The sequence below is a fragment of the Chaetura pelagica genome, unplaced genomic scaffold (genome assembly GCF_000747805.2).
Source record: "Chaetura pelagica isolate M959 unplaced genomic scaffold, ChaPel_1.0 scaffold418, whole genome shotgun sequence".
NCBI classification, from domain to species: Eukaryota; Metazoa; Chordata; class Aves; order Apodiformes; family Apodidae; genus Chaetura; species Chaetura pelagica.
Genome location: NW_009954232.1, coordinates 839292 through 852546, shown reverse-complemented (window position 1 = coordinate 852546; position 13255 = coordinate 839292). Strand labels below are relative to the sequence as shown.

Here is a 13255-nt window from a genome sequence, read left to right as displayed (position 1 = left end):
ACAGTCCTGCTTTTTGCACTCCTGTCTCTATTTCCACCAATCTCCAATACCTCTCCAACTCAGGCAACTGAACAAGGACAATAGTCTTTCCTCCACTTCTGAAATGTTAAGGTCCACCTCTTCCCACCTTCTACTGCATCCCTTCTATAGGTGGAGCTACAGGGCCATCTATTTGATACAGCATATAGTACATTATTAAAAACTGGTCACAGCAGCCATGCTATTTGTTTCCAGTTTTACTTCCTTGGCTACATAATAGTTGATTATTTGCTTTTGTCTCTACATTTTGGCACCAAACTGATTCCTTCAATGTCTTCTGAAGTGCCACCATCATGCCATATCGTGTCTGCTTTGCCACAAATGCCACTCAAAGGTATATGAGGTGGGAGAGGATCCAACAATCAATTCACACAACTTTCACATGTATAAGCCACAAGATTAATTTTAAAACCAACATGCATATTGATAGACAAGAACTACTGCCTCCTGTGATCCACTACAGCTCTCCAGAGGAATCACGACAGTGAGAACATACCTCAGTGAGCTACACTGTGAAGCACCAGAGGAAGAACTTCTTTTCCTTTTACTGCTGAGGTCTGTCAACTACTCTGCAATGATATCTGCACCTGTTATGTAGACATTGTACATGGTAAAAAGCTGGGTTTGGTAGCTGCCATTTCTATGGCAACACACAAAATACTAAATTCTTTCAGAGCAGTTAGTTAAAAATCTGTATTCCTCAGTATATTTAGTCTTTCAGAGCAATTTAACCTTCACAGCTGAGATAAAAAGGAAGTAAAAATCACATTGTCAAGGACCTTGTAAACTACAGAAATACTGTAGCTATGAACTTTGTGGAGGCTTGGCTGCCCCTTGCAATTTGCAAAGAAATCTCCCATGCTACCAGTGAATCTGATCTAGAACCTAACTTTCTAGATCTGATTATATTAAATTCTAACTTTTGGGGGCAGGGAATATGTTCTTCTGAACATGTCCATTTCTCATATGTAGAACCCCAAAAAAATCCCAGGAAGAAGGGCATGAAGTCCCAGGCAATGTGGGCAGCTGCTTGCAGTCCAAATGTAGGCCAGCCACCCAAGCTCAGAGGCCTGTACTCACACTCAGAGTCACATCAAGCAACAGACCACAAAAGCTTTTGTTAAATTACTATTTTCTGTCTGTTCTGCAGTGTATGAATGTTGTGACAACCAGAAGTTAACCAAATTCACAGCAAGAAATGAATAATTATATTTTTTTTCCTATGAAAACATGAGTCTACTTTCTCTTTGGGTGGATTATGGTTGCTATCACATGGGAAGCTTAAATCAGAGACTTTAACAAATCATCTTATTTACAGATAATGTGCAGTGAACTAGACAGGCAGGTGTACAGTAACGCCCTTACATGTTCTCTGCCCGACAGTAGCTGTCACTCTCTCTAAATACTATGAACAAAAAACAAGCATCATTTCACCTCTGTGAAACACAGCAAAACTGTATTGAAGTCAAGTTTAAGTAGGCACTGATACTGCTTATGTATAAGTATATCCTCATGACTTCTCTTAAGCACAGAAAACATTATCTTCATTTTGCTGAGAAGGAACATCAGGAAATTCTGACTCTTACAAAAATCAACTGAAATGTTACCACTGAAGGCAGGACGTCACCCAGAAAATAGGCACCAGAGTTTCAAATGTATTTAGAAATCTATTATGGCATGAAATGCAGTCAGAAAGCACTGACCAAGCACAGCAGGGTACATAAAGTATTGTGCTTTATAAAGCTATAAAAAGAGTTCCCCAAGATAGTCTTCTTCATATTCTGCCATCACTTTACATTAATACATGGCTGAGATTTCAGCCACTGGGGAAACATCCTCCTCTATGAAGAAGCTAGTAATTTAAAGACAGTAAGGTCATGTCAAAGACATAAACCAAGTTTGGGAAGAAGGAAGAACCGAGAAACAGTCCAGGTAGTGCACAAGAAGTAACACATTTTAAGAAAGAGGAGTAAAAAGGTGGAGTTTTAACTGACTCCAGAGTCCTTCGCCAAACAAGGTAGGAAACACCATTGAAAATATTTTCCTGTTACTTGGTGGGATTAATAAACTAGCAGACGCATCAATATTGTCACTGAAGAATACATCCCTTTTCCCTATTATCCACTCTGGAATATTTGGTAGTATTTTAAAGTCCTTCATACAGCTCTAGATGTGGACGTAGAGGTCTAAGTGCAACATAATGCCTCCCATACCACACAGGATGAAACTGAGGACTTAAAATGGAGAATGTTGGTCTTACAGTTTTGCTCACTGAATCCAATGAAAAACAGACACCTTAACATAAAGCATAAACCATTTAAATGGGGGCTGAGAAGAACACAGCCCAGCAAGTGCTGTGTTATTCAGTCCAGCTGGTGGGAGTTGGAAATGATACAGGATGTACAAAGTTTCATTTCTGCTGGGATCTGTAGTGTTCATTTCTTACTTAAGAGGACAAGGATAGAAAGAAGTCTTGGACAGAAATCTGGTGTCCAAGAATAGAGAGATTAATTATATTGCTGTAAATCCTGCTGACATCAAGGCAAATATACAGGGAGGAAGTCATGATTCCAACCATCTGTTTACGGAGCAAGAAAAAAAAGTTTTTCAGCCCCCTCAGATTTTGAGAAAAAAAAGACAGCACTTCAGAAAAAAAAAAAGGCAAAAAAAAAGCCAACAACCCAGAAAATCCCACTGAGCAATCCTGATTGCAAAAATGAGAATCCGTATCTCTCTACGTTCAAACCTTTAAGTGTGTACTGTGAAACAAAACCTCTATCCCACGTTAGTGTGAAACACAAGAGCTATGGGTATGTCAATAGCATGGAATGTTTAACTTGCATTTTAGTGTATAACTCTCCAGAACATCAATGTATCTGTGCTTATTATTACCAACACTAAGAAATGCTGCAGAACAAGGTAGTGGAGTACATCTCCAACACAAGAACAAGGCTGGACATATTAATGTAACCTAAAACTTCTTCAGGGCATAGACAGTTGCTCTTCATTTTATTAATTATTCAAAAAGGTAGTATTGCTTTAATCTGCTTGCTGTGCATGCAAGGCAGTAAGTTTGTTTTGTAATGAAAAATCTCATTTGGAACAGTATAAAATAGATGCAGCAGATTGCCTAATTTTGATGTCAGTCTGCTTTTTCTGGCTGTGTGTTTCATCAGTGTCAATGGAACCACCCTCAGCCTTAAGTAGACTGAGCTGCTTCTCCCCCTTCTGTCCCTAGTTCTCTCTCAAGGACAGAAACTGTGGTAATGAAAATACAGACTGTTTATGCTAAACATCCTAAAAAGCCATTAATTTTTTGGCTGCCATGATATGCAAATATGCCTAATTTCTGTAGAAACCATTAAAATCTCTGCACTTTCAATCAGATTCTACTGGGTTTATATTAATACATCATGAGTTCAGCAAAATGCGTAAGGAGATTCTAAGGATTAAAACATATTTGTAGTATTTCTGTCCCTTCTCCACTCCCTCCTCTAAGTGAGGAGAAGTGAAAAGTATTTCTGCTTTTTAGAGCAGAAATTGTACTTCATGCAGTAATGATGACAACCACATGGATTCTAAACAAAAGCAACGGCTTGCACGAACAAGCACCCACTGTACTGCTAATATGCTAGATAGAAGCACTGCATTATTGCCTGGTCATACAGTCATAGTTTTCCATCTCTGGCATTCACTCAATTTTCAGATAAAAGTTTGAAAATTTAAGCCACTGAAAACCTCTTAAGAAGAGACTGCAATATAACTAGCAATGAAAAAAGTAGGGCCTTAAATGAAAGACAAAACAGAATAATGAGGTTAGAGGTCCTATCCTGACAAGGAACTGAGCTGGGTTACAACAACTTATTTGCCAGTTAAGGATTTTTCCAACATGGAGCCATCCCAGTCATCCATTCTCTTCGCTTCATAGTCCAAGAACAACAGGGATGCGGAATGATGGGATACCAGTATGCTCATGCTACGTATGGCTAGTTTGAAAGCCCTTAGGTGCTGCTGTAGCCCACACAAGACAAGAGTGGATGCTCTACTTACTATATTACACCTCTCTAATTTGGAATGTGGCCAAAATTCTGTTACAACTGGCATGCTGCACCAGGGTTTAAATGCATCTTTGTTCAACGTCTTTGGTTGCACGAAAAGATGCTTACTTCAGCTGAAGTGAGAGCTGGAGCTTCAGCATAACATCTTCAATACCTTCTTCTCCTTGGCTTTGTAAAGCTAAGTGGCCTGACAAAGATGTATTTTGTTTAGTGGTCCTCATGTGTTCCCCTCCCAATAACTTAAGTGCTCCAGTAGTATGTCATGAAGCAAACAAGGTTGGACTTTTCTCAGGCAGGGGAGCCTCAAGCCGGCAACGCTAATTAACTAACCCGTACTGATCTGTACTAATATGTACAGCACACAATAGGGTAACTAGCTCTTTATATGCAACAGTATAAACCATATTTCACAGTAAGAGAGGTTTTGTGGCCCCATGGCAGGGGCATGGAAATTTGGCCATAAATGAGAAAGCTCCATAATCAAAATCAGAAGTGCTTTACTTGCGGTAATTAACTAGCACTGAGGCGGGCTGCAACTATAACATGGCTGATGGAAAGGACTGGGGATTGACTGCTTCTTCTGGAGAAATAAATGTGAGTCAGTCTTCCCCATCTTTTTTTGAATAAGGGAAAATAGTTTCTAGAATCACAAATCAAAATCAGTTCCAAGAAGAATGTAGTGAAATGCACTGCTCAGGCACCAGAAGAAAAGAGACATTTGCACACTTAAAGGAAACCCCAAATCCATTCATTGCACTCTTTTTCTGCTATTCAATTTTATATACTGTTCAGATTTATTCTTCATTAAATCCTACGCTTTACTGTCTAATGCAACCAACTTCTGACAAAATACACCACTTTTTTCAGCAGAGACAGGAAGGAAGCAAAGATATTATTTCCTCCTTCACCTCTCTCTTCGCCCTTCCCCTCCCTTCCTCCAAAACACTGGTTTTGTGCTCATGTCTGTATTTCTGGATGTGATCACAAACTGACTCAAAACATTTGCCTTTCAGGGATGAAACTCCACCAACTGTCTACACAGATCCATATTTCTGACTCATTTTTCTTCCTCTCTTCCTCACAGCCTCCATATTTCTCACCTTCCATTCTTCTTTTTTTTCTTTTATTTTCCTTAACAACCATCTAGTTTGCACTTCAGAAGGCACAATGAAATAACTGGAAGGGAATTACCAGGGCAACACTTAATACGCCCCTTTATCTTTTACACTTGGAAGGTGTAAGGAGCACAGTATACCAGCTGCCAATGAAAAAAACAAACCTGAACAAAAATAGAGATCTTAAACCACATATTTCTGGAGAAATTCCTGTTCAGAAAAGCAAATGTTATCCCGCAATGTAAAAAGCAGAGTGCATTTTACAGCTTAAGTTTATCAATGTAATTAATTATGTCCCTTCCAAATATTTAATGGATTTTACTTTTTTTTTTTTTTTAATAATTTATGTGTACCTTCCTTCTTGATCGTATTAAGTCAATCTCAAAGTGATTTACAAAAGAAGTCAGTATTATGTTTCCTATCTAACAGGTAGGAAACTGAGCTCGAGACAAGAGACGGACCAAAGGTTAGAGAGCTGGCTGGTGGCAAAGATAAGGATAGTTTCCATTTCTCCAGACTTCTAATTCAATGCTGCAGCAAATGTATCTCTCTGCTTCGCAGTCTCTGGGTGAAATCAAGTTCTTTCAAGATAAAATATGTAATTATTGCAAAATGTTACATTTACCAAAAAAAAAATTGTCTAGAAGTGGCAGACAGTACCAGTCATGTTTATTTGCACTATTTATACATATATAGTACATATATAGTACATATATATATATCAATAAAACTCAGTCTCCTTTCAGACAGAAAACAGATTTCTGTACACTCCAAGGAACACCTTAATGTATTAACATAAATGCACGGAGACATTCGTTTCAGACAAATTAAACCACCTAGGGACTCACAATTAGATATTACCTACCAAATTTTTGGTCAAACCTCCAAGCTGGAACATGTGCATTGTGCTTCAAGTTGCTGTTTGTTGGCAGAGGCACAGTGACATAGATGGGGCCATTCACAGGGACCGGAGTCCCATCACTGTTGAGGAGATGAACGCTGACGGCAGTGACAGGGGTGAGGTCGTACCTCGTGCTGTTTCCTATCGAGAGAATGAATGAACACTGTGACTACAGTATTTTCCAGAATTCAAGATAAACCCATGTGGTTCAACACCGTAGCACTTGACCAACAAACTTTTAAAAGGATAGCAGTAGTAATCTTCCCTACCTTTAAAAATTAATGACAACAAGAATATACTCCTGTATTTTTCACTCAATTTTGGAAAATTTATAAGACAGAAGACCTACCATCTTGGTTTTGCATGGCAAGGTTCTGGTAGGGGCAGAGCTACAAGACAGACCGACTGCTGGGCAAGGCTGAGCCCATCAGTGACAGTGGTAACATTTAAGTATGGGGAAAAGCTGTGCAGCAGCAGTCAGAAGAGAGGAGTGAAAATATGTGAGAGAAACAACTCTGCAGATTCCAAAGTCAGTGAAGAAGGATGGTGAGGAGATGCTCCACCCAGGTGCCAGAGCAGAGGTTCCCCTGCAGGCCATGGAGAGCCACAGTGGAGCAGATATGGACCTGCAGGCTGTATACAACCCCACACTGGAGCAGGTGGATATGCCCAAAGGACACTGTGTCCCTATGGGAAGCCCATACTGGAGAAGGCTCCTGGCAGGACCTATGGATGTGTGGAGAGAGGAGCCCAGGCTGGAGCAGGTTTGCTGGCAGGATTTTTGATGCTGTGGGGGACCGACGCTAAAGCAATCTGTTCCTGAAGGAATGCACCCCATGGAAGGAATCCACACTGGAGAAGTTAATCAAGAATTGCAGCCCATGGGAAGGACTCATGTTGGAGAGGTTCATGGACTGTCTCCTGTGGGAGGGGCCCCATGCTGGAGCAGGGGAAGTGTAAGGAGTTCTCCCCCTGAGGACAGGGGAAGTCCTCTCCCTGAGGAGGAAGCAGCAGTAGAAATGTGTGATGAACTGACCGTAAGCCCCCTTTTGCCTGTCCCCCTGCACTGCTGTGGGGGAGGAGGCAGAGAAATCAGCAGTAAAGTTAAAACCGTGAAGAAGGGAGGGGTGGGGAGGAAGATGTTTTTAAGATTTGGTTTTATTTCTCATTATCCTACCCTGTTTTTATTGGTAATAAATCAAACTAATTGCTCCAAGTTGAGTCTGTGTTGCCTACGAGGGTAAGTGCTGAGTGATCTCACTGTCCTTATCTTGACCCACAAGCCTTTTGTTGTATTTTCTCTCCTCCGTGCAGCTGAGGAGGGGAGTGACACGGTGGCTTTGATAGGCACCTGGCATCCAGCCAGGGTCAACCCATCACAAAAGCCATGCAAAAATTTCCTACATGTATTTTCTCATCTTCATCCATCTTAAACTAAATAGATATGTGTATCACAGCCTTCATCACAGTAAAAAAATACCTCACAAGCCTTTATTTTTAGAAGCCTGTATTATAACTAACAAACATCCAAACATGCAGTGACACTGCAAGGATAATCAGTCACATGTTTAAGAATACCAGGATGTATTTCCTTTGGTCTTCCATTGAAATAAACCAGGCTAAATAGATTATTAGGATACACATTGCTGCATTCTTGTTTCCATAAGATAATAATTATTCTTTATGTTGAAACTGCATGCCAATGGACAGTAGTTCATGACTACATCATTTAAAAAAAAAAAGTTATAACCATTTAACCAAATGAATCATTGACAGGAAAAATTCTAAAGATATATATATGTATTCAGGGCAAAAAAAAGCTTTAGGTTTAAAACCAATGACAGCTGGAGCTCCAAGCAATAGCTGCATTAGTTTAAATCTAAGAGAGAGTTTCCAGTTTCACAAGGGGCTTGAGCTCACCCAGATCCACACTGTGGCTAAGAGCCTCGTTGGTGCTGGCTCAGGGGTTGAGCAGCCACTCATCCTGCTCAGGGGCAAGCCTGAGAGAAGCAACAGGGGTGCCTGGCTGGCAGAAAGTGGGGTACCATCCTTCCTGTAATCCTGATGCCTTACATCAGCTAAACTGCTTGTTAAAGCACATTTGAACCCAACAGTTGTGTGCCACCTTGCTATACCAAGGCACAATAAGGTTAAAATAGTAAAAAAAAAAAAGTGAAAAAAGGACAAACCTCCTCAAAACTCCTAAGAATTCCTAAGAATTTTAAATTATTTGAATTTTGCAAGAGGTGTCAAACTGAGATAACATTGCACATGGCTGATTTACCATAGCACCTACTCTGAGGCACATTTTCCCCAGAATTCAAGGTGAATGTCAGCCACACAGCTGACAGGCCAAGGATGGATGAAAGCACAGGCAAGGGGCATGCACAGTGCTTTGATGTTCTGTGAGCTAAGGGGCAGATGCATATCTTCCGGGGTGATTACAGTCCTGAGAAAAAAGGCACTCTGAAGATGCCCATATAAAAGAGCAACACTGGTAACTGAGAGAAAAAAAACATCAGAAAAATAAGGTTTGGAAATTCAGTTAGGGTGTGGGGGAAGGTTGCCATTCATATTACATATACAAAAATTTTAAAATTTAAAAATAAACAAATATGTTTATAATACAGATTTCAATGATGCTCAATATCATCCCCTTACAGCTTTTGCATAGCAAGTAGAGAGACAGAGGAGAGAACTGGCAGGGAAATATCTATACTTGAATTTTACTTTCATTACCGTCTTGACAAAGCTTATCTGCCTACTATCTGTAAAAATGAGTTTTCAGCCCCAGAAGGAGCATTCTCATGTTGAAACACCATTTGTGTCTTTTTTATTTCAGATGCACTGACACTTTGCTCAGTACTGGGGTAACAAGTTACATTAGATGAAGAAGTTTCTGAAATCAATTGACCTCTGGCCAGAAAAAAAAATTCTGCAGGTTGTCATCTTGCACAGTTTGTAAATGCTAAATAAAAAGATAAAATTTTCCCTTTTCGGTTGTGAAGGTACATTAAAATAATGTAAAAAAAATAAAATGCTTATGAAACTCTCACAGGCTATAAAACTGATAAGCACAGACACAGATTAAATGGTAATGAACTTGAGTATATTTCAGCTTTCATTTATTTATTTTCATTTTTGACATCTGGTGACCTGTAAAGCGCTCTAAAAATATTCAGAGGAAAATCCACTGTTACTTAGACTTGACTCTTTATAAAATGAGACAGTGGATCTACAAAATTAGCAGCAGTAACAGTTATTGGCCAGCCCTGTCCATTTTTGCAGACAATGAGAAACTTTGTTTAATTAAAAGAATAACATATTGTAAAATAATCCTACTGCATTCCCATTGGTGATGAATACAAAGCATGAGGTAACACTGTGCAAGCTTATCACTACTTGGAGCTAAATGCTTCAAATTTTTATGTTTGAAACATGTTGAGAGAGGGAAGAAGGGGCAGCATTAAGGAACAATCCAAAATTTACCGTTCAAAAAAATGCTAAGTTGCTTCCCAATTCCAAAATTTGTATGTACTTTTCTTCTTTTCTTGAGAACAGAGATATGAAAAAATCCTCAGCAGGTGGTGATCTGATTTTTTTATTCCTTCAAAAGATTTCCACGTGAAATCTTCACCGAGTTGCTTAGATGTGCAGCAAAGGATGTAAATTCAAATTTAAGATTTTAAAGTTTAATGTTTCCACAGGAGGAGAAGGTTCTACTAAAAACAGAGGATAAGCCTATGCTATAATGCATATACACATGTACTGTACCTATAGTCTGTACTATACCATACTGGACACTACACAGTATTCAGACAACAAGGCTCCTCTCAAGTTTCTTAAACTCCACTTGTATGCAGGTAATTTTGGTCTTTCACGACATACTTTTACTTGAAGACTAATAAAAGACTAATTGAGGGCCCCCATGTTCAAGTAGAAAAGTTCACGTCATGCACGCATAGAGAAGGCTCAAAAAACAAGAGTGCATTCATCTGCTTTGTAGGAGGCTAAAGGGTAAAACAGGAGAAAGATTATGCCCTCGTTGTGTAGTTGCTACAGGAATTAATAATCTGAAATCTTGGTAAGACCTGTTTCACTATGTAAGTGCAAGGGTGAGAAGGTGGGTTGCAGAGTACTGAGGGAAGATTTTGGAGAGAGGAATCCCACACACATTGTCAGCAGTTTGTTCAGTGAGTTTTAAGACAAAAAGAAAGGAGATGAGGAAGTAGACAGATGAGTAAGATCAAGTGCATTCCTTTCCTTTTAAAAAAGATAAGAGATTTTTGATCGTGTCTGAGTATGAAGAGCCAGAGAAAACAGAAGGTTGAAGATGAGAATAGGGAAATAACAGATGAAGAGATAAGGTGAGAGGTACTCATTGGAGCAGACAAAAGGGAGTAAAGCAGCAGACATTTCTAATTGTAACAGAAAAGGAGAAACTCAGATTCAGACACAGGGAAGAGGAAGTTTATTTTCTTTAAGGTCTTTGTTTGTTTGTTTGTAGTTATGAAGGAAAAGCTAGCAAGCTCAGTACTTACCGTTTGCACAGATGACATTGCATTCAAAGTCACCAAGACCAACACATGACAAACAAATGCATCCTGAGAAGCAGCAGGGAGGACCTCAAGGGGCTATTCAGCCTGCTTCAAAGCAGTCTTGGCTGTGCTTATGCCATCCTGACAGGTGATCCTCTAACTCTGTCCAACACCCTCAAGCAATTGATTCTACAGTTTAAACTATCCTCACCATAGCAAGAGTTTCCTAACCATGAGCATGAAACTCTCCTGCTGCACTTCAAGTCCACCACTTGCTTTCTACTCCCATGCAGACACAGAAGACTTTATTCTCCTTTTTGCAGCAGCATTTTAAGTATTGGAAGATTTCTATGCCAATTTCTTCTGGTTTTCTTTAGCCTACACAACATAAATTATTTCTATTAAGACTAAAAGAGAAGTGCAAGACTAGCAAGCAGTTGCAGTCATAAAAATGAATTGCATCTTTGACTTTAACACTGTGTTTCTATAATGAATTTTCATTGGTTTCCCTTTGGTGCTAGAAAATTTACACATTTTTGGCTGAAGGTAGATTCAAAGTACTGAAACAACCTTTAGCTGAAACAACAGAGTGTTAAACCCCTGATACGGAGGTATTTTATTTCTTTTTAGAAAAAAATGAAAAAGTTAAAATTCTCTTTTATCCCTTTATGTTAGTCTCTATTTTTGTATGTGCATACATGACACATTTGGTGACTTAGCTCTAAACTACAAGTGTAACAAACTTTTCTGTATTCCCAAAGCCAAGGAATCTTCATCATCAGTGGACCCATTTAAGAGATAGCAGACTTGCTCTCTGTCTTATTGGAACAGCATTTTAGTGGACATTTGAACCTAGCACATAATCCAAATTTTAAGGAATGTTTTCTGGAATGGAAACAATTATATGGTCAAAAGTCTGTCCCTGGACCAACACAAAATCAGAGCAAAACTGAAGTAGTGGGTTACCTGTTCCATTTCCATCTAATCCCTGCAAATAAGGAAAACTGTCCACTTCCCAGGGTGAACTGGCTGCAGTCAGATATGCTGTCAAATCACTGTAGCTAGTGTTTTCTGGTAATTTCACAGATCTTCTTTGAAAGTGAACTTGTGGCTGAGTCCGCGCACCTAAAAAAATTAGAAGTGACTTTATATCCAAGCTGGGCAGAATATTTAGATGCTCCTATTTACAGAAGAATATTTAAAGTTAGATTATTTATTTCATTATAAATTGCAATAGCTTGAGAAGGACAGAGATGTTGGAAAGCTGCTAAGAAAGAATAAGAAAATCAGTATGTTTAGGCTTATTTTGAGTGGACATTATTTTTCCACATATCACAGAGCAAAATTGTGAAGGCATCTAATATCAGAAACTTTTCTGACTATGCTAAGATTTTCTATGAGACAATTCTACCTGTAGTTTCAATTAACTTGTGTAATTTCTATATTTAACTTTTACTGTAATTTCTTATTTAACTTTGGCCATGTTAATCTCTAGTACTGAGATTACAGTAACTTTTTATTTAAATCACTGGATAAATAGATTCACTGCGACAAATCCTGGGTGAAAAGTTTCTGTATTTTCCCACTCAAAGAACACACCTAAACAGAACCAGACGACTTGGCATGTAAGATTTCTCTCTTTTCCTCTCTCTTGTACAGTTTTAGCATTTTTTTTTCAACATCACTATGTGTTAATTGAAGGGTCTTTGCTGCAACATGATTTAAGACTGTTACATGCACTGTGGCATTTAATGTCTCATCTACATCTCAGTTTATAAGGTCAATAGTCTTTTTCAATGGACGCTCACCATTAATACTGTTTAGCAACACACAGCAAGACTCCACCTGCAAGTTTGTGTGCAACATGCACATTATTTTTTAAATCAAAAGCTACTGTATTCTCCAGAGTTCATTTTAAATACTCGCAGAACACTCCCCACAGAGCAGAAGATGTAGGCAAGCAGGGTTTCTTTTTTCAATTCACATTTGACCATGCAGTTCAAAGATGTCAACTCAAAGCAGCTTTGCATCTTTTTCCCTGCTAGTCTTTGGCAGCACTTTTAGGTTACACAGAACTTCACTGCGAGAAAAATTAAAGAGCTTGACTCACAACACCTCAGCTTTGTAACTCCTGATGTCATTAACCAGGAGACCAGAATTCTTTCTTGCGTTATTTTCTAGCGGGATCTTTAGCCATGAGAAAACATAAAACTCCACAGAACAAACTTTGTATTGGCCAACAAAAATTGCTATGTAGGCAGGCAAGTATCTCCATAGAGCAGACCATTGTTTAGCTGTCATGTCTTTGGTAATTCTGCAAGAAAAAGCTATAAAACCACTTTTTAAATTTCTAACACATTTAAGTATTTACAGCAGGCTCTCAAGACTGGCAGTATCATTAAGTGTTCTAGTTAGTTATTAAACAACACCCACGTGAAACAGGAAGAAATCTCCCTTATCCAATTTCTAGGCTTAAATGGAGAACAACATAAAAGACTAAATAAATTGACTGCAATGAACTTGGGGAAGACATCTCTCCTGAGTGCTCTGCAATACCACAGTAGTTAAGCTGTACCTTCGGGACAGGTCTGCTCAAGCACTCAG

At 39.0% G+C, this 13255-nt stretch overlaps 1 protein-coding gene across 1 annotated transcript in view; it reads right to left on the bottom strand.

Moving 5' to 3' along the window:
- FAM171A1 (family with sequence similarity 171, member A1) overlaps nucleotides 1–13255 on the bottom strand; it is a 43560-nt gene that overhangs the window by 12525 nt on the left and 17780 nt on the right. Inside the window, exons 4-5 of the mRNA XM_010003619.1 lie at nucleotides 11618–11776; nucleotides 6078–6254 (exon numbers count right to left, since the gene is read on the bottom strand). Coding sequence (XP_010001921.1) covers nucleotides 6078–6254; nucleotides 11618–11776 — 336 coding nt within the window. The remainder of the gene's footprint in view (nucleotides 1–6077; nucleotides 6255–11617; nucleotides 11777–13255) is intronic.